The sequence below is a fragment of the Sciurus vulgaris genome (assembly GCF_902686455.1).
Source record: "Sciurus vulgaris genome assembly, chromosome: 18".
In the NCBI taxonomy this organism is placed as follows: Eukaryota; Metazoa; Chordata; class Mammalia; order Rodentia; family Sciuridae; genus Sciurus; species Sciurus vulgaris.
In genome coordinates this window covers 33,979,690-34,004,526 of record NC_136479.1, presented here as the reverse complement: position 1 = coordinate 34,004,526, position 24,837 = coordinate 33,979,690, and the positions used below count along the sequence as shown (strand labels likewise).

The window sequence follows — 24,837 nt, the reverse complement described above, 5'->3', positions numbered from 1 at the left end:
CACACTGTTATGTTTTAACAGCCTCCTTCACGTATTTACTGTCTGACTCCCATTCTGCCAACCTTTCCAGCAGCTGGAGGGCTGCCTGCCCATTCTGAGCACTCTCTCCTGTCCTTCGGGGCTGCCTGTGGGGTGTGGCTCCCCTCTCCTGGTCTCATGCTGGGAACACCGACCTAGAGGCACCGGCCAACCTTCTGCTGCCTGAGAAAACCCAGGAGACTGCTGGCCTGGTCCTCTTTCCCACCGGCCTTCTGCGCTGTGCAGGGAGGCACCACACACCTACACAGACAGGTGAGCAAACCGAGGCCCGGCAGGATGGTGACGAAGGGCTCACGGGCACAGGGAGCAGCTTGTCTATGGCAAACCTGCCTTTATCCAAACACGAGGGTCTCTAATTATCTCCCTTAAGTACTACTTGGCAGGAGCTGTTAAGGGTTGGTGGAAGAAGCTAGCACTCAGTCCGGGAAGTCACCTGCATGCCAGTCCTTACTCGGCTACCCGGCTCGTCCCCCAAGCCCATCTCCCAGGCCTAGGCTGTCACCTTCCACCCTCCCAGCCCCTGGGCCTTCCCACCACACCTGTGACCTCAGAGCCACTGATCTGACGCCCCTCCAGTGCCCTGCACTTAAGTCTGTCGCGGTCTCCTTCACCCAGCGGGCTGGGCATGAGCCAGCGCAGGCAGCCACGGAGGCAGCGGAACATCTGAATGAGGGACAGCATCCTTCCTCCCAATGGCACCAAGCGTCTGCCCTTCCACAGCCTAAGTGCCTTTTTTAGGGCTACTTGAAAATGAATAATTCAGCGGCTCCTATTCTACTTGTGAAGTGTTAGACAAACAACTCAGACGGGACCAGACTTGCTGGCCCCATGAAGACCGTCCCTTCCTTCATTCTGACCTCATCGGCTTTGGCCACACATCTCTAAAAACGACCTCCATCCTGTGTAATCACTAAAACACCACAGAGGAAGTTCACAACGCAGAGGCAGGGAGAAAATAGAAAGGTTAATTGCAGCAGCGAGTCTTCCCTTATAGTCTAGCAAACGGTGCGTTGGGTACCACAGCAATGCCCCACTCTCAAAAAACCCTATGGGAGGAAACATCGCGGCCACATCGGGCTATTGAATAATTGAGCTTTTTATTTAAATCCAGGCCTTGAAAGTCATCTTCCCACTGAGGGCCACTCCTTCTACCCTGACTCCACTCTCAGAGCCTACTGATTCTGTGCCTAAACTCATTATTATTATTATTACTTTGGTGGTGCTGGGGATTGAATCCAGGGCCTTCTGCATGTGAGGCAAGCACTCGACCAACTGAGCTATATCCCCAGCCCTCTGTGCCTTATCTTAAAGCCACTTCAGTTTGTAGTAGGTGCGATAATCCTAAGTAAAGACAAAAACCAAATGACCTTCCTGATTTTCTTCTAGAATTCATTTTGGAAGGACTCGCACTGGACAGGCTACACCCCTGTCCTACGTTCTTGGCTGGGTGACTGCGGTAGTGAGTCTCTCCCCACCAGGAAGACACAAATGTCAAGTAACTGGCCCGACAGCCCTGGCTCTTCATCATGCCGTAGGATGGTGTGTCATTCTGGGCAGGAAATTGGATTCCATCAGTTTTCAAATGACAGGGCCTCCCAGAGTTCACCTGCAGGAGGACCCTGGATACCCAGTTGATAAATTTCTAAGTAAAAATGAAAAAGGCGCTAGATCCTTTCAAACAGGCAATGAGAAGAGTGTTCCTGTCTATGTAGGTCACCTCCTGGATCTACCTGGCAAACCTCAACTTTGTGAAAAATATTTCCCATATGCTCGGGAATGAAGGGTTCTTATCGCCACTTGATAATCCTGCGAACAGGACATGCTTTCGGCAGCTCCCTGGAAAATCCAAGTATCTTTAAAGAACCCCCTGGCAGGAATTTGTCGGTTCGGAGTGTTACAGAAGAGCCGGGCCTTGCTGGTGAGGGAGGGTCAATGCAATGGAGGGTCATCTGCAGTTCTGCTGGACGTGGGGTGTTAAAATGGTACAATGTGAGAAGAAACCTGTCAGAGACGGTTTTTTTTTTTCCCTTCTCATTTGAGCGGCCTGGGATTCGAACCGGGGTCCTTCCGCATGCTAGGAGAACGCTCTCCAAAAGGAGCTATTTCTTTAGCTCCTAGAGACAGTTTTTAAGAGGGTTTCTGAAAGGCTTGGTGCTTCTCCACCTGAAAGTGATCTTCAGTAATGAAGAGGAGACTCACTGCTGGCCTGAGAGGACTCCCGACATTAGATAATTAATTCAGTGAATCTTCTCTGAATAGCCAGAAAATTTATGACAGAGACACCGTGAATCAGAGTGAGAACCAACAATTAAAGAAATGTGAGTTAGTTAAGAGAAAAGTTACACGGGCAGGCAAGTTCGCCCATAAAAATAAATCACATATTTGAAGAAAATGCAAAATCTAACAAAGCAGCAGGAAGGTGCTTTGTTGGAAAGGGCAAAGACTGATGAGATTTTTAGAAAGGGCTAAGGAAGGGCAGGCACTCCAAAGTAGCGCAGGAAAACACTGAGGAGAGGTAAGTAATGCTGGAAGTCATCAATAAAGACATCAGCCTGAACTTGTGCTAAATGATAAGGTGAGAATATCTACAAAATACGTAAAGTTAAAAATGGGACAAAATGCAATATATACTGCTCTAAGAGGATAATGTAAGGTTTGAGGGATTCCAAACATGTGGAATATAAAGACAATGTCCTGGGTGACTTTAGGGGGCAGCGTTCTTCCTGGAGCACATGGTGAATGCCAGAAAGGACAGTGACTTAAGACCAAGAGCCTCCACTTTTCCTCCTGGAGAAATAACAGAAGCTCCATTTAAAAACAGGGGTCAAGCCAGGTGTGGTGGCACATGCCTGTAATCCCAGCAGCTCTGGAGGCTGAGGCAGGAAGTTCAAAGCCAGCCTCAGCAGAAGCGAGGCGCTAAGCAACTCAGTGAGACCCTGTCTCTAAATAAAATACAAAGTAGGGCTGGGGATGTGGCTTGGTGGTTAAGTGCCCCTGAGTTCAATCTCTGGAATTCCACTCTGCAAAACAAACAAACAAAAACAAAAAGAACACAAAAAACAGGGGTCAAGAAGAGGAGTCAATGGTACTGTCATCCTAAAAGGGCCCCAGGTCACCACTTGCAGGTAAGGTGGTCACACGCTCACAGAACCCAAAGACCCGCTTGGGCAAGCGGGCAGAGGTGGCCAGGGCTGCAGTAGGGCCCACAATTTTTGGCAAAGGCAAGAAAACAATCAACATTCATACGCCAGGAATATCTGGAAAATGAAGCTGATGATCTATCTCGTCTACAATAGGAATATAAATATTAAAAACGTGGGAATTAAAATAATACGGCATAAAGAAATCGAATTATAAAATGCTACTGGCAAAGAAAGCTAATGATGACATTTCTTATTTGCGGTTGCATTAAATATAAATAAGGGTAAATTTATCTCCCAAGTTAATTTATGAAACTTGGTAAAATGACAAGATGTGTATGGAAATATTAGGTGGGCTTTTCAAAAACCAACCGAACAACACTAAGCTAGTTGTATACAACATGAAAATAGAAAACAGAGAGCTTACCAAAATCGTGTGGGACTTAATAATATGAAAAGTCAGACCACTGGAATGAATCTGCAGACGGAAGCAGACACGTGGAATTGCCGTGTCTCATCTGTCAGATGTGAAGTCCTGGGGAGGAATCACCTGTACCACTGGGCAAACTGCGGGTAACATGAAGAACGAGGAGGAGCCCTTGTGCTAAAACAAAGGTTAAAGGCAAGTCACAAAGACCAAGAGAAGAGACGGAAAGGAGGGGCCACTGCCTGCTACTGAGATGACAGCAGAAATGATCAGTGATTGAATTGATGAGACCTGTCTTATTCATGGACACAGTAGTCCCCTGGTATCTGTGAGGCACTAGTTTTAAGAAACCTGCAGATACCAACATCTGCAGAGGCTCAAATCCCTTTTAAAAACTGGGTGGTATTTGCATAAAACCCACGTACATCTTCCTGTAGACGTTCAAGCATCTCTCCATGACTTATAATTCCTGATACAATGCAGACTATGTAAATACCTGCTACACTGTGCTGTTTAGGAATAATGATAAGAATAAAGTCTACAACTTTGGTACAGACACGATTTTTTTCTGACTATTTTTGATCTGTGGTTGGTTGAATCCGTGGATACAGACCCAAGGACATGAAGGGCTGGCTGAATATGATTCTCCTGGACAATGGAAGTCACTAAAACTCAAGTGAAAAGAAAAGCAAGCAGTGGGTCAAAGTGATGAGTGGCCAAGATTCAGAGGACAGGCAGAAGGGTGGGAGAGCGCCAAGGCTGTGCGGAAACTTGGTGACACGCAGAGGATGAGCCCAGCAGTGCCGGGGAACCCATGAAGCCAGGCGCTGTGAGGCTGCCCTCTGCAGCACACAGGCGTCCCTGTCCTCTGTATCTGGCCCCAAGGTCCCCGAGGTCTGAGGGAAGCTGTGCTTGCGTTTTGGAGAATGCAGACCAGCCTGGCTCCAGGTCACACCTGGCACTGGGGGGCAGGCAGAGTGGACCCCGGCCCCACTGCTACTGTGTGAGACACAAAGCAGCATCTCTGTTGCCCCAAGCAATTTCTCATTCTGAAAAAAGTATTTTCAGGAGTAGCTTTTCTAAAATTTATTACAAAAACACAGAAATCACCAAGATGCCTGCAAATCAAGCATGGTGACCTAAGCTTTAATTAGCCAAGAGAAGAAAACAAAGTTTCACCACGAAACTACAAGCTAACAGAGAAGCAGGTGTAAAAACGGAAAGAAATGATGTCAAGTCACGTCTAAAGAGCCATGAGGCGGCCTCTCCTGTGCAGGCCGCTTTATGCTGGGCGCAGCGACCTGTGTGCACAGCTGTGCCCTCCGACACATGCATAAACCTGTGCATTTGAAATTGTTTACACAGTGACGAAACGCACACCTTGGACTCCCTTTAGTTCTATAAGGATGCTGATGCCACAGGCAAACCTCAGTCCCGTGAGTCCACGCAACACCTGGGGGACTGCCAGCTTCCACACGGGCCTAACCAGGCTCTGAGGAATGAATTGGGTGACGACGGAAGCACTGGCTGACGGAGCCCTGGCACAGCAGGCGTGGTGCAGGTGACTGACACCCGTTAACCCCCAGGAGGCAGACGTCACTGCAGACGGCGTGCCCAGGCCGGGAAGGTGGAGTGGCTTGCCCAGCAGCTGTCCAGGGGGAGGCAGAACTGGGAGGTGAGATTTGTCTCTGCACAGGGCTCCTTCTCTGTGCTGGATCTGAAAGAGTATTTAACTAAAAATTCCACACAGATTTTGCTCGAAAGATGCACACATTTGAGAAGATGGTCAAAGGGCTTTTTATGCTTGCTGACTCTGCACTCCAGAGACGAGGAGTCCACAATGTGAACCAGCCATGCTGCAGGGAGGGTCTGCCGGGCACCAGGGTCCTGTGGGAGGCACTGACTGCAGATGACCCTCAAGGCCCCCGTGTGGTCCATCCAATACAGATGCCCAATGCTCCCACACCTCGGCCCTTCTCTAGTCTAGCGAAGAGCACTCAGCCTGCCACTTCTGTAATGTGATATGAGACTATCCATGACTTCCACGAGCAACGAGGCCCAGTCTGTAAAGGTAGTTTGCTAAGTTCTCTCCATGAGAACCGGAAAGAGCCCCGTTCCCATCACAGGTTCACGCAGGCCCAGGGGGTGCAGGCGTGTAGAGGGAAGGCAGGGTGTGCCTGAGGGAAGGGAGGCCGGCTGTGAGCAGGAAGGCACCATCTGGGGGAGGCCTGGAATCCTGTGCGTGGGGGCACTGGCTTCAGGGCTCCACGGGGCCATGCAGGCAGAGCTGCACACCACGCCATGACTTGGGACTTCCTAGGAGGCAAGGGAACAGGTACAGAAAGATCTAAGCAGGGAAGATTTAAACAGGATCAGGTCTAAGTTTCAGAAAAACACAGATCCTTGGAGGATGGATGCATCCAGGGAGAACCTGGCAGCAGAGAGACATGTTGGTAAGATATTGACGAAGGGAGGCCAAGAGATGAATATGAGCCAGAACCACGGTTGGGAGGGGGAGATAAAGAAGTGAGGAATGCAGAGTGTCTTACGGAGGGAGAACAAACACGAATTAGACTGGAGGATAACGTAGGCGTCAAGAAGCAACCCCCTGCCCAGAATGCTGAAGATCACGAATGTCCTAAACAAACAAACACTCCAAACAAAGAAACCAGAGGTGAGCTGTCTCTGGGCAAGAGGGAAGTTATGGTAGGCAGCAAATTAGGCAGAAATGTCTGCTAAGGAACTGAAAATACAGTTTTCTTGGCTGTAGAACAGAACCATTTCTTATTGATTTCTAAGGGTTTTTACATATGTAGTAGCCCTCTCTCACACAGGCATTGCAAATATTTTTATTCATCCATCTCCTGCTCCATCCCTCTCCAAAAAGCTTTGCATTTCCCTTTTTGTTTCTTACTTTTGGCATCATGCTTAAAAAGACCTCCTCCATCCCTATGATATAAATACCCACCTAAAAATTTCTCCTATGTGATTTTATCTTTTTTTTTTAATTGAAATACTTAAAACATCTAGGCTTTAATTTGCATAGGGCTCAGCTCTGCCTCTATTATTTTCTACAGTTAGCCGTTTATTCCACTGCGTGTTGAAGACTTCGTTCTTCTCTAACATTATTTAAGCTCAAGTGATTTTTATATACAACTTTTTCTTCTTAATTTTGAAACCTTCAAAAATACAGAAAGCTTCCCGAAGAAAATAACAATCAACCATATGCCCACGAACAGAATTAGCCACTTAACACAACTGATCTCTTTTCCATTGTCAACGGCAAGTCCTGGATTTCTAATTACACTTGGGCTTTCCATGGAAACTGGAGAGCACCCAGAAATCTATATATTCTGTAAGTCTTACAAATTGTAAAGCTTTTTTTAAGGGTGGAAAGATCACCAAAATGCATCGAAGTAAAAATAGTCACACTTTAAAAAAACAAGAGGAAAGGTAAAAATACATACTAGCCAATGAAATTTCAAGAGTATGTTCTACTTCTGTGCTCCAGGCCATTTTGAGAACATTGCAAACAGCACGTAATTTTGAAATTTTTCTCCCAACTCCTGAGGGTTACCTTTTGGGAAATGAGAGGGCACAGGCGTGGGGGTTCGGGGGTTAATTCTCACTAATGCCGAATGCCTGGTCTGTGGTCTGCTCATCAGAGCATTAAATCTGGAGGCTCAGGAGAGCACTGCCATAAAGTTCTGCATTAAAAATTCACACTGCAGGCTGCCTCCAAGCGCGCTCTGGCTGGAGGAGGGGGGCGCGGAAATATGAGCCACCCCACTGTCTTTCTGGCAATTGGAGACATTCCTCAACAAACAGCAGCTCAGGAAGAGAAACCAGGCGAACAAGCCGTGAAGGAGATCGATGGTTTCAATTCCCAGCTCGCCTCGCTTCCTAGAGGAAGCTTCCCTCTCCAGGCTGGCTCCACAAAGTTTTCAGAACCACACCACAGGTGCCAGGATGAGCCCCGGGCATCCATGCGGGGCGACGGGCTGTTGGGCACTTCTCCACCTGTCCACTAGCTCCAAGAATCCCAGGTTCCAGCAGGGTGGGTTCAGAGCTCTCCTGGGCTGAGAGGGAACTACACACTTGTCCTCACATTAAAATAAGGGTCCTGCAAAAATGTGATGTCACTATATTATAGACAGTTACAGCAGAGTTACTACCTCCAGGGCTGATGTGAGAGATGTGTTTATTAAGACACTGACAGCTCTGCAATGGTTTGACTGGGAACTTCTGGTCCCCAGTCAGAACCTAACTGGTGACTAGTTAAGACTTTGGAACTCAGAGTCCCTAGGAAGGTGGCAGGAGACAGGGTAGTGCATGTAAATCCCGTGCTGTGATGAGCTGGCCAGAGACGCTGGGACCACCGCTGACTCACAAGATAAACGTGGAAATGGCCTGGGTCCTTGGAGTGGGAAGAGACCTGGGGCGGGGGACACACCAGGCGCCCTGTGGGTCCCAGCAGGCAGCAATGCAGCCACCACTGACTGAGGAGGTGCTCACAGGTCCTGGGCCCAGCTCCCCATGTGATACCAATTCTCCCAAGTAGAGACCAAGGCCCCAATGAGGACACCAAGTGCCCTGCCCAAGGTCACTCAACTCGTGGGTCTAGGAATCAGGGCCATGTGACCCCAGGACCTAGGCTCTTCCCAACATGGCTCACTCTGTCCCCTTACACCCTGGGCAGGCCTCCCTGCAGGCCATTTGACAAAAGGAGGCAGGACCTGGGTCTCTGGGACTCGCCTGGGAGCTGAGGCTCAGTAAGCTGGGAGGGGCTGGCCCGCTGGTCCTGCTACGCACCAGTTCCAGCTCCTGGTTTTACTCACAGGGATGTGCTGCTGCCCAGGGAGGGAACTGTTAGGCCACCCCTGCTGACAGAGCTGGGACCAGAACCAGGATCTCCTAGGGCCGGGCCATGGGCACCACCACCACCATCTGCTGACCTTCACCAGCAGCAGTCTGCGGATACGGGCCTTTCACTGGGGCAGCTGCGTGCCCTTGGAGAGTCCTAGGCCTCCATGCCCACTCACCTGATGACAGCCCAGAGAAGTCCCCTCGAGATGACACAGCCACTGGCAGAATATAAAGACACAAAAGAGCGCGAGCACAAAGCCTCTGGTGTATCAAACAGGCTCCCACACAACAAGGAACACAGGGCACGAGCCCGGGGCACCCTACCTGGCAGAAGGTGAGGCAGATGCACTGTGCTTCTGAAGACGATCCAAAGACACGCAAGAAAGAGGTACAACATGACAAGCAAAAACCCAGACATCAAAACTGCCTACCAGTCTGATGCCACCGTAAAAGAAAATTAAAGAGAACGTAAACACTACAGAGAAAGGCTGGAAGAAACTACGCCAACGTGTTGACAGCCGTTGCCTCTGAGCTGGGGTCATGAGGGGCGGCCCTGCCTTCTTTTAAAAACCTATTCGAGTTTTCTAAATTTTGTACAATAGGCATGTCTGGATTTTGTAAATGAAAGAAATATATGTTATACAACAGGAACTGACCTCACTGCTTGGGCTCCAGCACTCCCTGGGAGGATGCTTCTCCCTTCTGCCAGGCTTTCCATGTCCCTCCATGGGACCTGGACAGTGTGAGGCGAGTCAACTTTCTCCCTGCTACTCCTGGAGCAAGGATGCCTTGAGTCACGGTGACTGGCGAGGGCAGGCCCTGTTAGTGACAGCCAGGAATTCCCTTTGGTGAGAACGTTCCAGGCCTCCATCCTCGTTCTTCCATCTTGAGGCACTCGAAGCCCTGGTGCCTGCTTTCTCCTTGCAAGCCAAGAGCTCACCTCTCTGGAGCACAAACGTTCTCGCTGGTCAGGCTGTGGGTCGCGCGCTGCAGACCCGCATGCTGTCACGGTGAAGGTCCGTGCTGATCTGCTAATTCTGCAGGCATCTCTGCAGGCTGACGAGGCTCAGCTCCCGGCTAGGGAACACGGGAAAGGCCCTGTGCAGGCGGCTTCCGCTGTGCACTGCAGGCTGCTCAAGCCCCAGCCTCTGGGCTGCAGGAAGGCCTGCCCCTCATCGCCCAGCTTACAGGTCAGCCAAGGTCACCTTCACCTCCGAGGTGGTGGCTCCCCTCCAGTGTCTGTGCCCATTTCCTTTTGCTTTAAACCATGAGTCCCCCAAGATTTACCTTGATGACAAATCGGAAAAACTTCAAGAATCTCTAAAAAAAGTAAAATACTGTAAAAGCAAGCCAGGCTGGGCATGGTGGCACTTGCCTATTGTCTCAGCTACTAGGTAGGCTGAGGCAGGAGGATGGCTTGGGCCACATAGAGAGACACTGTCTCAAGAAAAGAAAAAAGCCAAACTCAGGTGACCGTCTGTGAACAGTGGCTTCCTCTACAGAACCCTCCCAAAGGACGCAGGGCAAGCAATGCTGCTTTACTAAAACTGCGTGAGCTGTTTGTGTGTGTGTAACAGCTGCAGCCCGCTCTTGCTCCGTGGTTGCAGGGCCTGGCTCAGTGCCTGCCGATGCTCACTCTCACTGAGGACCCCTCCGGAGTCTGGAGCAGGCGAAGGGGTCTGTGGCACTCAGGGGTTCTGCCTGGATTTGGACCTGTGAGGCCACCTCCTTCCCCTGGCCTGGAGAGAAGACCAGAGCAGGGCTGTGCTGCCAGGGGCGGTTAAGCAGCTGCCATGGGGCAAAAGCCTAGAGGAGCCCTTCAGGCTGCCCAGGCATCCGCCTGAAGGTGTGAAGCAAAATACTTGCACAGGGATGGAAAATCCCGGAATTCCACCAAATGCAAAACCCTTGGAGATAAAGCGAGGGAAAAAAGGCATCACACTTTCCCCTCCCTGTCTGATTTCGTGGATTTCAGGGACAGTAGGTTCTTTATTCGAGTCTGTATCCTCGAGATCGTAAAAGTAACTGCTTCTCTATTTTTAGGGAAATTAATCTGACCGGGATAATTACAGCAACTCGTACTGGAAATTGATGACTCATCAAAAAGACAGGAAATAGAAAACGTTACATTCTTAAAGGTACAGGAGGGACTGCGTTTTATGACACTTAAGTTGGTCCTTGCGAATTCAATCGGGGGAAGCGATGTTTGTCTTCTATGAGGACAGAAATTGCCGTGTGATTCTCAGGCTTAGTCAGCAGGGCTCCACCTGGCCTCGTTTCCGGAGTTTTCCCTGTGAAACCGTCAAGAAAATAAAGGAAAGACCCAACTGCACGAGGGCTCTTGGGGTGGGAAGGGACTGAACCCTTCGGGGGGCCCGCCACTGCCTGCTCAGCCCTCCGCAGGTGACATTGCCCTGCTACAAAGGCAGCCTTGGAGGACTTTCTTACTATCTTTCTGCAGTGCCGGGACTGGAACCAGGGCCTGGTGCATGCTAGGCAAGCCTCCACCACAGAGCCACACTCAGCCTCAAAGAGGGACTGCAAAGACCACTGCGGTCTCACGGAAAAAGCACTGGACGCTGTGACCAAAGGAGGCAGCAAAGTCCAGGCCGTGTTCTCAGATGATCCTCATTTGTGTCCTGTGCACAGTAGGAGCTTTCCTGGCAGCTGCTCCAGTAGCAAACACTGACACACATCCACCTGGTACGAGAGTCTGGTACCAGCAGCGCGAGGGCACCTGTGTGTCCTCATGCAGGGCATGGGGCTGCCCTCCCCGAGTCTTCCTGCGCCCCTTTCCTCATCTTTTAAGACCTATCATCTGTCCTCTGCTGGGACGTGGAGGTCCCTATCCCTGTGATGCAGGGTCTGGTTCCCCTAAATGATTTCAATAAAGCTCTCTGCTGGGCTTGCTGGGGGAGTCTCATCTTGTCCAGGGCTGGCTGCTGGGTGTAATAAACACGAGTCACACATGTGACACAAAGCAAATACTCCAAAACTGGCCCACCTGAGGCTCCTCATGAACACCTCTTTGTAACACGCGATGAAACTACTGGATATACGATGTCATTCTTTGAAAAGGGTGTAGAGGCCGGGAACACGACCGAGTAACCTTAAGAAACGTGAACTTGACTGGCAGGAAAGGTTTGGGAGATGCAAATTCTCCAAAGACTAGCACTAGTTATAAAAAAAAAAAATGTAGTGTTTCAGTGCAATTCAATATTTCCTTTCACCAGGGCTCGGAGGCCCCGCCCACATGTTTGGAGGAATGTAAGAGGCTGACTGCGTGTGTTCCACTGAAGCTCCCTGTCACCCAGATCTGAGGGCAGAGCAAAGAGGTGGCCATGGACTGCAGCAAAGTGGGAATTCCTGTGCCTGTGCAGCTAGGAGGCTCCTGGCAGGGACAGCAGTGACCTGAACCCGAGGGCCAGAGGACAGCTGGGCGGCCCAGCCCAGGGAGAAGGGCAGTGGAGTTTCCTGGCCTCTCCTGGGCACCGCCAATTGTAAAGGCCCAGATCCACAGCCCTGGGCTTTGCCAGGCTCTCCAGGGTCAAGTCCATTAGGGTGCTACCTCCATCTGCTAAGAGACACAGGGGGAGGGTACTGGACAGGGCGACCATCTGAGGAGGTTCATAGGAAAAAAAGCAAGCAGAAATAATTCATTTATTTAACCCAGAAACGGTTATAATCTGAAGCGCTGCAATCCGCTTACACAACAACTGTTTTGGCAAGCCCCTCCACGTTCCAACAAATATTAAGCTGTGCCTGCCATTTGTCTAAGGAATCTCGCATTAATAAACATGAAGAAGAGCACTTTTACCTCCCACTCTCAATGACAGGACAAAACAAAGACCAGCTGTGTTCATCAATGGGGCCTTGTTCTGCGCATAAAGGCTAATTACATTTTGCTTCAAGCCTACACATGGAAAACTTTACTGCTGCTGTCCCCGTCACAGCCAGCCCGTGCTGTCCCAGCTGACGCATGGCGATGACTGCACTCCACCAAGGGGTCTCAGGACAGGCTGGTGCCTTCGACCTACAGCCTCGCACTGCAACGGCGGAGGTGAGGGGGATGGCGGACCCCACGGAGGACAGGCAGTGCGTGTCCTTCCAATCTCCTGGTCCACCCCCTGCAAGGCCAGCTGCCCCCAGAGCCGCTCTGGGCCCTGGCGTTGCATCTGTGGACCCTCCCTGGCTCTCGCTCTGCCAGTGCTGCGCATGTGCACTTTGCTACTTGCTGCGGCCACGTGGAGACTGCACGTGCAGGTGGGGAAAGCCAGGGAGGGAGGCCACAGCTTGTCACACAGAGCAGGCTGGAGTGCAGGGGTCCCCTCCCGGGCCACCCTGTCTCCAGAGCCCATCTTCATTCTGCCTTCCAATTCCCTGTTAAAAGAGAAGCTTCCCTCCCTTCCCACCCTCCTTGCCCACAGGAACATGGTTGTAAGGGTTTTAAGGTCACGTGTACAAAGATTTGCCCCCCAGAGTACTACGTTTATATATTTGACTAAAAAACACTCTGATCTGATAAAACACGTGCAGGCTGGACCTGAAGCAGAGTGAAGCAATGAGCCTTCCAGAACAGAAGGGAGAGGAAGGCGGAAGGTGCGCCTCGTGGGATCTCGAATACCGAGACATTTGCTTCAAAGTGAAGAAAGCAGCATTGCCATTCTCTGAACTTGCTGTGGCTTACTTACTTCGGGAACCATTTACAGCGAGTGGCTGGCCCTGTGCTGCCTTTTGCTGGCTCCGGTGGCTTTCTGACCTGGGAAATGCCCAGCTGAGCCTGAGCTCAGCCTAAACCCAGCCCAGTATCCCTGCAGACCCGCTGGCTCATCTTTGGGGACCTCAGACGGGCCTGGCCCTTTCAAACCAACTAACCCCTCTCCCAGGCTCAAGTCCCAGCCAGCTGAAGTGGTGCCTCAGTCCCAGCTGCTTAGGAGGAGGGAGGAAGAAGAAGGTGAATCACGTGAGCTCAGGAGGCTGAGGCCAGCCTAGGCCACAGTTAGACACTATCTCAAGGCAGAACAAAAAGACAAAATGGAAACTCCAGCCCACGTCCTCCAGGAAGGCACGCTGGGTAACTCCCTCGGCTTCCTGGCACTGAGAGCTCCTCTTCGCTCAGCCCGCTCACTAGGTTGGCCTGGGAGTCCGGGTGGGATGGGGTAAGGCCTGAGGTTTCCCTGCTCCACTGGTCGGAGGCGAGTTCCTCCTGGTACAGCCAGGCCCTGCGCCAACCCCCACACCTCCCGCTTCGGGAAACAGGCCCACCTCTGCCTGTCCCCACGACAGTGCTGTCTGCATCCTGCAAAGACCCTGCCGGACACCGAGCCAGTCCTGTCCCCTCCATCCCAGACATGGCCATGCTGGGCTACAGTGGTGTCTCCCAACTGAACCACAGAAGGCTCAGGATCTGCACCTGCCAGAAGGCACAGTTCAAAGGAGGCATCTGAGCACCGTGGGCTCACGACGGGAGTGGGCCCACCGCCCGAGCCTTGCCCGCCTTTGCCACGTTCCTCTTGCTGCAGGCGCTCATGCCCACCACCCTTTGCCTGCTCCCTGCTAGGCGAGACTAGAGTCTCTTACTATGAGCCCGGGAGGAGCCACGGCCTCGTCACCAGGCCCCGGAGGCATCTCTGTAAGACAGAACCTCCACCTCCACTCTCCTATGCGTGTGGGGCTGGGGTGGGGGCCGGGCAAGTGCCGCCTGAAGCCGCAGCCCAGCCCTGATCCTCCGTCCTTCTGGCTTCTATTTCCTACTTGTTATAACAAGTAACTCAGGGAAACTCAGCAAGAAAGGTGCTAATTTTCATTTGGACTTTGGGGGAAGCATCTTTTGGGTCTCTGTGTACACCTAGGATGGAATGGGCTAGAACCATTTCCTGTGAGTCCACACCAGTTGACTCTGCTTCCTGGCTGATGCCAGGGTTCTATGATGGTCCAGGGGTCGGGAGGACCCGCCTCTGGGAGTCCCTGGGTGACTGCTCCATCAGGTAGGTGACTATTCCAACATTTAATATTGTCACTGTCAAAATGGCAGAGGCGGTTTCTCCGGAGTGGCCCTGGAGCCAGTGCCTCTGTGAACAGTGACTGGAAACCCTCCCAGTCCTCCCCCTGCACCTCCAGTGGTGTCCTCTGGAGCAGGGCAGCAGAGAGCTGGCCAATCACTCCCCTGTCAGCAGGCAGCTCTGGCTGAGAAAATGTGTCACCACCTGCATCAGCCTGGCCAATAGCAAGGCCAGAAGAGGGTGGGGACGGGAGATGGCCGGCCCCTTCCTCTCCTCTCTGGCTCTGCCCCTGCTCACTTCCCCCGTGGCTACTTTCCCATCTTACAGAGACAGAAACCTGAGAGAGTGGAGGGAATTTAAGCCCTTCTCTTCCAGGAACTCTGTCTCAGTTGCTTTTTTGACCTTGACTCCTAAAACAAACCCACTAAATAGAAGCAAAATTTCCATGTGGCTTTTAGTCCAGTAAGAAAACAAGACACCTGGCTCCACACAATGGATCAACCAGCTGTCGCGTGACAAGTAGTGGACATGGCTGTTACTCTGGAGCACTTCATGCCACCAGGCGGTGTCTTCTCCCCAAGTGGGTGGAGCTCAAGGCTAACAGGACCTCCCTGGTGTCACAGCCAGAGCATGACAGGAGAGGCTGGCTGCGGGAGGGGAGCACTTGTGCCCCTCGGGGCAGGAGCACCTTTCTCACCTGACCCGGGAACTAGGTTTCTGTTCTCTGGATTCAGAGACATAATTTTGAAGTGCCACAGAAAGAACCAGGAGCCCGGATGCTCTCTGTTCTATTGGTTTGTTTTCTATTCTATTACCTGGCTCGCTGGTCCTCACTCACTGAACCGACCTCACAAAGACAACAGCACATAGTGCAAAAAGCACTGGGGTGCTCGGGGAGGGTGCCACGCGAGTTAAAAAAAAAATCAAATGGACAAATCATAACTACCTACACATTTATGGGGTATACCATGATGTTTTGTAAAAGATGCAGAATCATTAAATAAGCAAATTAACCTATTTGTAACCTCACTTAATATTAACATTATCATTATTGGTACTGGGGATTCAACCCAGGGTTATATTACCACTGGGTGCTTTACCAGCCCTTTTTATTTTTTGAGACAGGGTCTAAGTTGCATAGAACCTTGCTAAGTAGTTGAGGCTGGCCTTGAACTTTGCAGGGACTCTACCACTTTTTATGGTGAGTGATCTTGAAAGATAATGAGAATTTCTACTGGCTACCATCCCCGACTGTACGATATATTTCAAAACCTATCTGGAAATTTGAGCCCCTGACCAACGTCTCGCTCCCTGTCGCCCGCAGCTCGTCTGACAGCCGTCCAACTCCACCCCTGGGTTCCGCTTTCCCAGGTCAGTAAGGCCACGCGGCCTTGGTCCTCCTGTCTGCTCACTTCACTCAGGACGCCCTACAGACGTCCGTGTGGTTGTGAACGGCAGGGCTGCCCTCATCCTGGGCTGGCAGGCATTCCACGGTGTGTGCCCAGCATTTTCCTCACCCATTGGTGGACGCAGTGGTGTCCACATCTTGGCCTTGTGCGTGAGGCTGTAAGGAACACGTGAGTGCAGGTGTCCCTGCGAAATGCTGAGTCCAGCTCCTCTGGACATGTCCCCTGGGGTAGGGTCCCTCCATCAGATGGCAGGTCTGTGCTTGGTTTTGGGGACCCTCCCTACCGCACTGCTCTCCCTCCTCCAGCCATGTGGAGAAGCCCCGCCCTCTGCCTCCCCTAGCACCACAGAGGACGCATCTGTAACGAAGTGTGGAATGAAGTAAATTCTGGTTGATCACAGACACGCGGAACCACTGGTGCCCTTCAGAAAGACGCATGGTTAGTAAGAGCAACGAGAACCCGTGGTACGATCGGACCCACTGCCACACAGAACAGACGTCCAGGGCAGGCGACACGGGGTCCCCGCACGCGCCCACCTGTAGACCTCTGTGGAAGAGCAACACCAGGAGGGACAGAGATCTAAAGCACTGAGTGCCTCGGCCTGAAAGAACACAAGTTCTAAAAGCCAGACTTCCTGGGAACAACGGCCTCTTCAGAAGCCTGAAGTCCCAGCAGAAGTAAGAGGGAGTAAGCGTGGCTGGTGAAGGGACAGGCACCCCGAGGAGCTCAGAGGGCCCAGCTCCGTGCTGGCAGAGGTGTGGTTTCGCTCTGGCGACCTGGGGGGGAGGGGGGCTCTTGGGCTCCCCCTGTGGAGGAGAGGGCTCACGGCATGTGTGCCCACTGCCAACAGCAGCCGTGTCCTGGCTGCCCCCAGGACGGCGTCAACACCACAGCTGAGGGACTGCAGAGTGACAGGCGGACTGCCGCCCTCTCGGGCCCTGCTGGCTCCACCCTGTCCTGGCACACCATGAGGCAAGCCACAGGGCAGCTCCCACCGAGTTCAGATCCGCCAAGAAGCCAGCCAGGCGCGCAGGGCTGACCAGGACCTCTGGGTCTTTGTGGAGCGGTTTTACAGAGGCAAAGCCACTATGCCCACCGGGGCTTGTAGCTGGGCTCTCAAGGCCTCGGGCCATGAACAAGAAAGAGCTCACCCACAGTGTCCCGAGGACAGTGGACGCAGCAGCAACCTCCAAGCCAAGGACGAGTGTGCTGGGCCCGAGCGACGCTGAGCACCTGCACCCACAGCAGAGGAGGGACGGGAGCTCCTTGGTGATTTGGGCAGGGTGACCTGAGGGACGCCGCTGCCGGTGGCACAGGGTCTGTTGAGGCTTCCAGACAGGAAAAGTGGCACTGCTGCCTGGATGTGGCCGAGGTGGCCATGGCCGAGAGCTGTCTCAGCAGCTTTGTCATCTCCTTGGGATTTAGGGCCATCCCACCTCCTGTATCCCAGTGACAGGGTACTTGCAGTTGTCCTCCCTGAAGTCCCCGATGAGGGCCAGGCAGGACCTGAGCGTGGTGTGACTGCCCACCAGGGTGGCCCCACAGAGGTGCGCCTGCAGGCACTGCCAGGTGACGAGAGGGCGGGCGTGTGTGTGGCCCAGGTCCAAGGGACCCCACCTGCCCGCCAAGCCCCGTGGAGAAATGCCCCCCTTGACAAGCCGTCTCCCCAGACTTGCTTAGGAACAGGCGAAGCTCTGAGGAGGCCCAGCTGCCAGCACGAGCCTGTGGTCACCTGGACATGTCACAAACCTAACCCACAAAGCCGACCTCTGGAGTTGGCACACGACGCGGAACTTACTTTGCAGTAGTTTCTTCATCGTATTTGGTTTTCAGGTCAAATAATTCTGTTCGAGTTTTTTCCAGGGCTGAAAAGACAAGGGCAGAAAACTGTGAGGTAAGATGCTAATTGTTTAAATTAATAAAGAAAGGAACACGTGCAAGCACTACGTCCCCATTTCAAAACAGACAAGAGGACAAAGGCAGGAAAAGTGGGACAAGAAAGCCACCCCAGCTCCACCTGGCCCAGTCCAAGCTGATCCTTTCTGAGTCAATTCCCTGTTACAGAATATCTTTGTTTCAAAATCCTTCCACATGTAACTGATAGGCATGCCCCAATGATGCTTCAGTTGTATAAAGACAACACTTACAGCTAGCAATGGTGACACTCGATGACAGTCTGTGGCTGGTTTGTGTATTTACTATGTTATACTTTATCATTATTCTACTTGAGAAAGAAAGTCTGCTGTGAACAGTTCTCCAGGTGACGCTGGCTGCCCGGCCCGCCTACGCTCCAACTGCCAAGGGACCAACCTACTACACTCCTCAGCACGATCGCCCGATGGCACCTTTCTCAGGACATTTCCCCACTGCTGTGGTCACTGCTGTACACACAGACAATTTCTTCCTCCTCCCATCCTATGGGAGACTCTCCCCTTTGCCTTAGCAAGGTGGCATGAAGTCTGGGCACAGGTGACCACAGTAAAGACCAGCTCCACTCTCAGAATACTGGGCTATGACGCTGCTGGGTGAGGAGCTCGGCAGTGACCTTCCCACGCACACCACCTGGCCAGCCTCCCAGTGGGCAGCTCGCATCCCCTCTGGGCCTGAGCATGACGTATTCCTACCCTTCACCGGCACTGGGCTTTACCAATGAAGAAAAAGGCTGCTGACGTCTTCCTCTGGTCTCACCTGCCTCTCCCCCACCTTTTCTCACATGCGAGCCGCTGGCACATTCCTGTGGACTGCATGTTCCTGTCCCTCGCTCATTATTCAACTGGACTGCTTCTCTATTTTCACGGATTTGTGGCTGGTCTTTATATAAATATCTCCTTTTTAAAGATCTGTGGTGCTGGGGATGGAACGCAGCCCAGCACACGCTAGGCCTGCGCTCTGCCATGCCTTGGTCCCCACTGCTGAGTCTGCGCCCTTTGGATGCTGTCCGCATCTGTTACTTGTGATTCTTTCCTGCCTGTCGCTAGTGTTTTAACCTCAATTACAATGTCTTCTAAAGTTCTTTCCCACATGTACATTAAAGATACACTGCTGCTTCCCTTTCCAAAAAGACAGGAAGAGGGAGCAAAAAAAAAAAAAAAAAAAGTTTAAAGAAACTGCCAACTGTAGCATAACCTTTTTTGGTATCTGTTAAAATTTAAGGCTCTGCTATTACTGTTCTCCTTAACTTAGGGTAGAAATAAGTTTCTCCCCCTATTATTGTTCTAAATGAAATGTCAGTCCTTGACAGTTTGGTGATTTAGATGTGTTTGTTGGAAAAAAGAACAGGAAGAAAGGATGGCTGGTGGAAGCGGCAGTGGAGCCTCCCACCTCCACGTTCACAACTCAGCGCAGTGACTAATGGAGTCAGGCGAAGAGCTGGGCTGGGGCAGCACTGTGCAGTGGGCTCTGCAGCCCTGCAGCGTCCCCAGGAGTGACTGTGGGCTGGGAGGTACCTGCTCTCTCCAGCCCGCCCTGCGCCCGCTGACTTAGGATGAGGAGCACCAGACCTGTTTGCAGAGTCTGAAGTTTGTGTTCCGCTTCCTCCAGCTTCGAGGTGGTCGACATCTGTGTCTCCTGCAGCTGTCTGAAAAGCAAGAGAACGAAGCCCCATTGGTCACCTTGCCCACCAACTGGACGCCCTGTGCGGTGCGGAGCTGCACCATCAGCTCGCCTCTTTGGAGGCACAGCTGGCAGCAGCCCTCCATCAGCTGTCACTCTCCGTGCCCTGGGTACCGGGGGCCCCTGCGCGAACCGCCCACGCCCGGCTTTGCAGTTGCACGTTATGTAACGCGAAGGGCGCAGCGGGAGGACCTGACGTGTGGTGACTGGTGTGGAAGGTTATCCTAAATGCAACTTGTTCTCGAGATGCCGGATATTAAAAAGGGAAAAATACCGTCATCACGCGCTCATTGTTTCCTGAAGTTCGCCCAGGAAGAGTGATACATTTACATTCTGCTGACACAAAGAAGGAATTTGTTGGGATAAAGGATGTACTAAAGAGATGTGACAGCTGTCCCATCTCGGCTGTAATGGAATGCAAATGGCACTGCAGTGCCGAATGGGAAGATCGGGAATGTCTCAGGCTGCACCCACATAGCCACGCTTCCCATGATCTCCACTAAGTCCCCCGGTCAGTGACAGCATTCCTTCCTCCTAATCGGCAGAAAGCTCTAAAAATAAGTTTATTATTTTTGCATCATATGAATATAACATATGTTCTCAACATAATGAACCTGGGAACACAGAAAAGGAAAAATGATACAGCTAAAAAAACAAAAAACACTCAAATTTCCAGCCCCTGCAGGAAAGCACTGCTAGTACCTTCATGTATTTCAATTATAAATCTAAGATATGCTCAGAGTTTTTTAAAAAAAAATCAAATTTTACATAAGCATGGAAAAGTCCTCTCTTCTTTGGCTCCATTTCTACTCCTTGGATAGTTTGTATCTTTCTAAAATATTTCTGTATGTATAGAAATTCAGGGTAACAAGTAACGTACTACAGTATAATATAAGTGAACATGCAACATAGTATAAGAAAATATAAACTCATAGTTTCTATACTACAGTGAAATATAAACTAATATGTAACGCAATACAATGAACTGCTTTAACAGGACAGTGTGAACATGAAACATGCTACAGTGTAATGTTAATTAATATGTGACACAGTACAGAACATAAAGTCACCTGTGACACACAGTGGTGCAATATAAACTAACGTGTCACATAGTAGGTGTGTTGTGGAATGTCAACTAATATGTAATACACTACCATGAAATATGGACTTCCTACTCCTTCTTTCTTTTGTGGGGTGAGGGGCACTGAGCCTAGGGGTATTCCACCACTGAGCCATCCCTTGCCCTTATTATTTTTTTGAGACAGGGTGTCACTAAGTTGCTGAGGCTGGCCTCCCACTTGTGATCCTCCTGCTTCAGCCTTCACTTTCTACTACAAAATGGATCATGAGATACAATGTATTCTGCCACTTATTGTTCTCATTTATTTCCATATTCTGGAAATGCTCTACTTTGGCATACAAAGCCATCCTTCATTCCTCTATGGAAACTTAGACTGTTCATAGTTTCTTTTTGTTAAACATTTCCTTAATGATCTTTAAGTAGATACTGTTGCATAATTTTGAGAGTGAATTTGTTGGATAAAATTCTGACAGAGGAATTCTAATGGTCAAAGACTATGTGAAATTTGGTTTTTGTTTTGATAGATATTGAGAGACTTTCCCACAAAACAAAAACAGAAACAAAAATACCTCATCAGTTTAAACTCCTACCAACAATATGTGAGAACGTTTTGTGTGCCCAGGCAGCACTGGTTAAAATCAAACTTGACATTTTACTGCTGAGTAGAGCTGAACGTTGTTCCTTTTATGAAACAGTTGCCTATCACCTCTGCCCACTTTTGGTAGGGTTGATTTTTTTTTTCTTATTAATTTGCAAAAACTCTTTGCTTGTATAGAAAATTAGCCTTTGTCTTATTTGGTGCAAACATTTCTTCCCAGTTTCCTTGTATTCTTGGAAAGATTTCTGCATTTAAAAATTATTCAAAACAAAATATGTATCCAAGTTTTCTTCCAGGATGTATGTGATTTCATTATTGATATTTAAATCCTGGGTTCAATTTGATGTTTCTGGCATGAAGAATGAGGGAATAGAGATCTAGCTTCATGCCCCGACAGTCAGTCATTCGCATCTTTTAATATAATGAATCCTTCTACCCAATTTGAAAAGCCAGCTCAGCAGCACTCAGTTCCGCGTAAGCCTGTTCCCGGCTTTGGTGAGTGAGGCGGACAGATGTGGCAGTCAGAGTGGGGAGTTGCGTGTGCCCAGGCGTCTCCCACTCGGTGCCACGCTGGGCACGTCTCTTAGGTCATTCCCAACTCTACTGAACCGTGATTTCTAAGGCTGTATAACCCTCCAGGTAGCCAGGGCCTGCCTTGGACTCACCCGTTCCTCGAGGGAGCACATTCTGATTGCCTGTACCCCGACCCGCCATTAACGTGGGGGAGAGCTCTCTGGGCACCGAGCGAGTTCTCGAGGGGAATTTACCTCGGAGCAGAGCCACGCTAGCTGCCAAGAGCCCTGCTGTTACTTCTCTCAGGGGGCTATGTGCTGCCTGCAGAGCTGGGTGGCCCCCAGGACTGGCCTAGGTCCTTCCTGGAGGGCTGCCAGAGGCAGGTGGGCAGGGCCCTCCGGAGTCCTGCTCCTGCCTCTGACCCTGGTGAGCTACAACAGTTCAAGCAGGGCCAACCTGGGATTCATTTCTCTCTGCAAAATGAGATGGTATAGGCTGGGGCTGGGGCTCAGTGGTAGCGCGCTTGCCTAGCGCGCGTGAGGCACTGGGTTCGATCCTCAGCACCACATAGAAATAAATAAATAAAATCATGTTCATCCACAACTAGAAAATATATTTAAAAAATGAGGTGGCGTGTGTTGCAGTCCACCTTGGCCGCTCTGTGAAAACGTACTGCAAGTAGCTGGCAGAGTTTTGGGGCAGAGTGGGCATGGGGTGAGTGGAAGCTGGCATTTCTTTTGGAATGAAGTCAGTTTAACAGCACTTCCTGGAGGCTCCTGTGAGATACCTGAGTTTCTCCCCCCTCTTTCCTTTCCTTTCCAGTGGTACCAAGGGGACCACCACTGAGCCACACCCCCAGCCCTTTTTGTTTTATATTTTATTTAGAGACAGGGTCTTGCCAAGCTGCCACAGTGAGGCTCGGCTGGTGATCCTCCTGCCTCAGCTTCTAGGCGTGGGCCACCGTCTTGTGCCGAGTGGCGCTGGGTCTGCAGCTGGAGCCCTGTGCACGCTGAGCATGTGCTGCACCTCTGAGCCACATGCCAGCCCAGACACCCAAGGCCTTCATGGAGCCCGTCCTGCAGGGTTTGCATGGTGGTGGACAAAACCAGTGGGAAACACCCGACAACACTGCCTGCCATTCCTGACCCAGCCTGGTGCCAACTTTCAACTCTAGTTTAGAACTTCCTTTCAATGGATATATGCATTTCTTCATGCTAGGGTGGCTAATAACTTCAATAACATAACCAAAAGATTCTTAAAAATATGACTTATACAGGGGGAAGAGCCAGCTTAGCAGTCCTTACAGTGTTTAGAAATGATTTAGCTTTCATTAAATCGGCACACTAGGGAAACTGGGGGCACAGTAGGCCATTAGAAATCCAGCACTCGCATTGGTTAAATGACACACCCACATATTTCACTAACAGAGACTAAGTAGCTCTTATCGGAAATGCCTGGGACCATGAGTGGTCCAGACTTTGGAAATTTTTTTTTTGGATTCTGGAATATGTGAAGAGATTTTACTGAATGTGCGTTTCTAATTTGAAAATCTGAAATGCTGCAAAATCCTCAGCTGTTTCTGTCTGGCACCGGGCTCAAACCCCAGAACCTCCTGCATGGTGAGCACGCATCCTGCCACTGAGCAACCCCCAACCCCCAAGTCCCCTCGCTTCTTCAGCTCTTGAAAAGTTTTGGATTTTAGAACATTTCAGATTTTCGGATCAGGGAAGCTCTGCCTCCTTGATTTCTGAAGCACTGAGGTCGTGAACAGACAAAACAGGAGAACCACCACGACGAAGCCCAAGATGGCGTGTGTGCACACGCAGGTGCGAGGGAGAGGGAGAGGAGAGGGATGTGCCGGGCCACCGCTCACTGCAGAGGGCAGAAGGAGCTCTTCCGCCCCTGGGGCCTTCCCCATGGAGAACAGTCATGATGAGGACCCTGTCTGTTCTAGCTCAGGTACAGCCACCAGGTGCCACCTTGTTAAGCGACACACGCCTCGTCTCCTGGTGCCACCACTAGGGGCGGCTGAATCCCTTGCACTCAAGGTCGCCCACAAAGGAAGGGTCCTGGCTGCTTTCTTTTTTTAAGCAAAACTTTGCCTCGGGCCCTTGGGACCTTGTTTACCCCCTGGGCTGGTTCCATAGGTACGTTTTTCCAAGGGTCTCATGTCTCATTCAGGGGTGAAAGCTGACCACGGTGGGAGCCGGGACCACACTCACCTCTCCTTCTCAGCAAAATCATTTTGCAACTTGTGTTCCTTCTCGAGAGCAATCGCCTCGGCTTGGCTCTTCAGGGTCTGTTCGTATTCTCGGATTTTCTCTTTAAGTGCTTTTATCGTAACCTCTGCAGAAAGGAAGGAAAGAGAGAAAAACCTCCAGCAAGAGAAGCGGGCTCCACGGCCGTGAGCACGGGCTTCCGTCACCAGCAGGATCGGCGGGTTTTAAACTTTAGCTTGTTCACCCCGACACAAAATCGATGCTTACGAGTCTCTTTGGAGACCTTTTACTCCCTAAATGTTAAATTGAACTTCCAGTGTTCAGGATGAGGAGGATCAATGGATTTTGCTGGGAAGGAGCGCTCTGGTGTCTCTAGCACACTTTAAGAAAAGAGGGGAAATCAATGGTAAAATATAATATCGTCGTATTGATGCGTCTTAAATTAGCCCTCCACTGAGAGAAGATTAATAAAGTTTTAGTGTGGGTTTAAGTACTTTCTTACGGAGACCACAGTTCATCGTGGTGCATGCTGTGGAAAGGGGGCCCTGGGTCTGCAGGCCTGGCTGGGAGCTCTGCTGCTTTCCCAGGGGCAGGACTCCAGGAGCTGGGGCCCAGGGCCGTCTCCTCGGCTGGGAGGGCCTGCCCTGGAGATGCTACTCTTCCAGGCCCCAAACGACCCACCCAGAAGGTGCCCTATTTCTCCCCTCAAATGTCCGATGGGGTCACTGGTTTGACTTCTGTCTTTTCTTCCTCTAAGGAAGGCCCTCTGGGTTCCACATAATGAAAAAGGCCACAGAGAGCCCTCAGCTTTAACCATGAGGCCAGGTGGCTTTCCCTGCCTGGCGGACGTGGTCCCACCTGGACCCACAGGCGTCCGTGGGAATGCAGGGGACCAGCAGCTGGAGGAGGCACTGTCGTGGGGTTGGTGCCT

At 51.1% G+C, this 24,837-nt stretch overlaps 1 protein-coding gene across 16 annotated transcripts in view; it reads right to left on the bottom strand.

The window, feature by feature from the left end:
• CUX1 (cut like homeobox 1) overlaps window positions 1-24,837 on the bottom strand; it is a 315,007-nt gene that overhangs the window by 98,590 nt on the left and 191,580 nt on the right. For all 16 annotated transcript variants that reach the window (XM_079121805.1, XM_079121808.1, XM_079121804.1 and 13 more), the window contains exons 6-8: window positions 23,910-24,033; window positions 19,384-19,460; window positions 17,682-17,748 (exon numbers count right to left, since the gene is read on the bottom strand). In XM_079121805.1, the coding sequence (XP_078977931.1) occupies window positions 17,682-17,748; window positions 19,384-19,460; window positions 23,910-24,033 (268 nt within the window). The remainder of the gene's footprint in view (window positions 1-17,681; window positions 17,749-19,383; window positions 19,461-23,909; window positions 24,034-24,837) is intronic.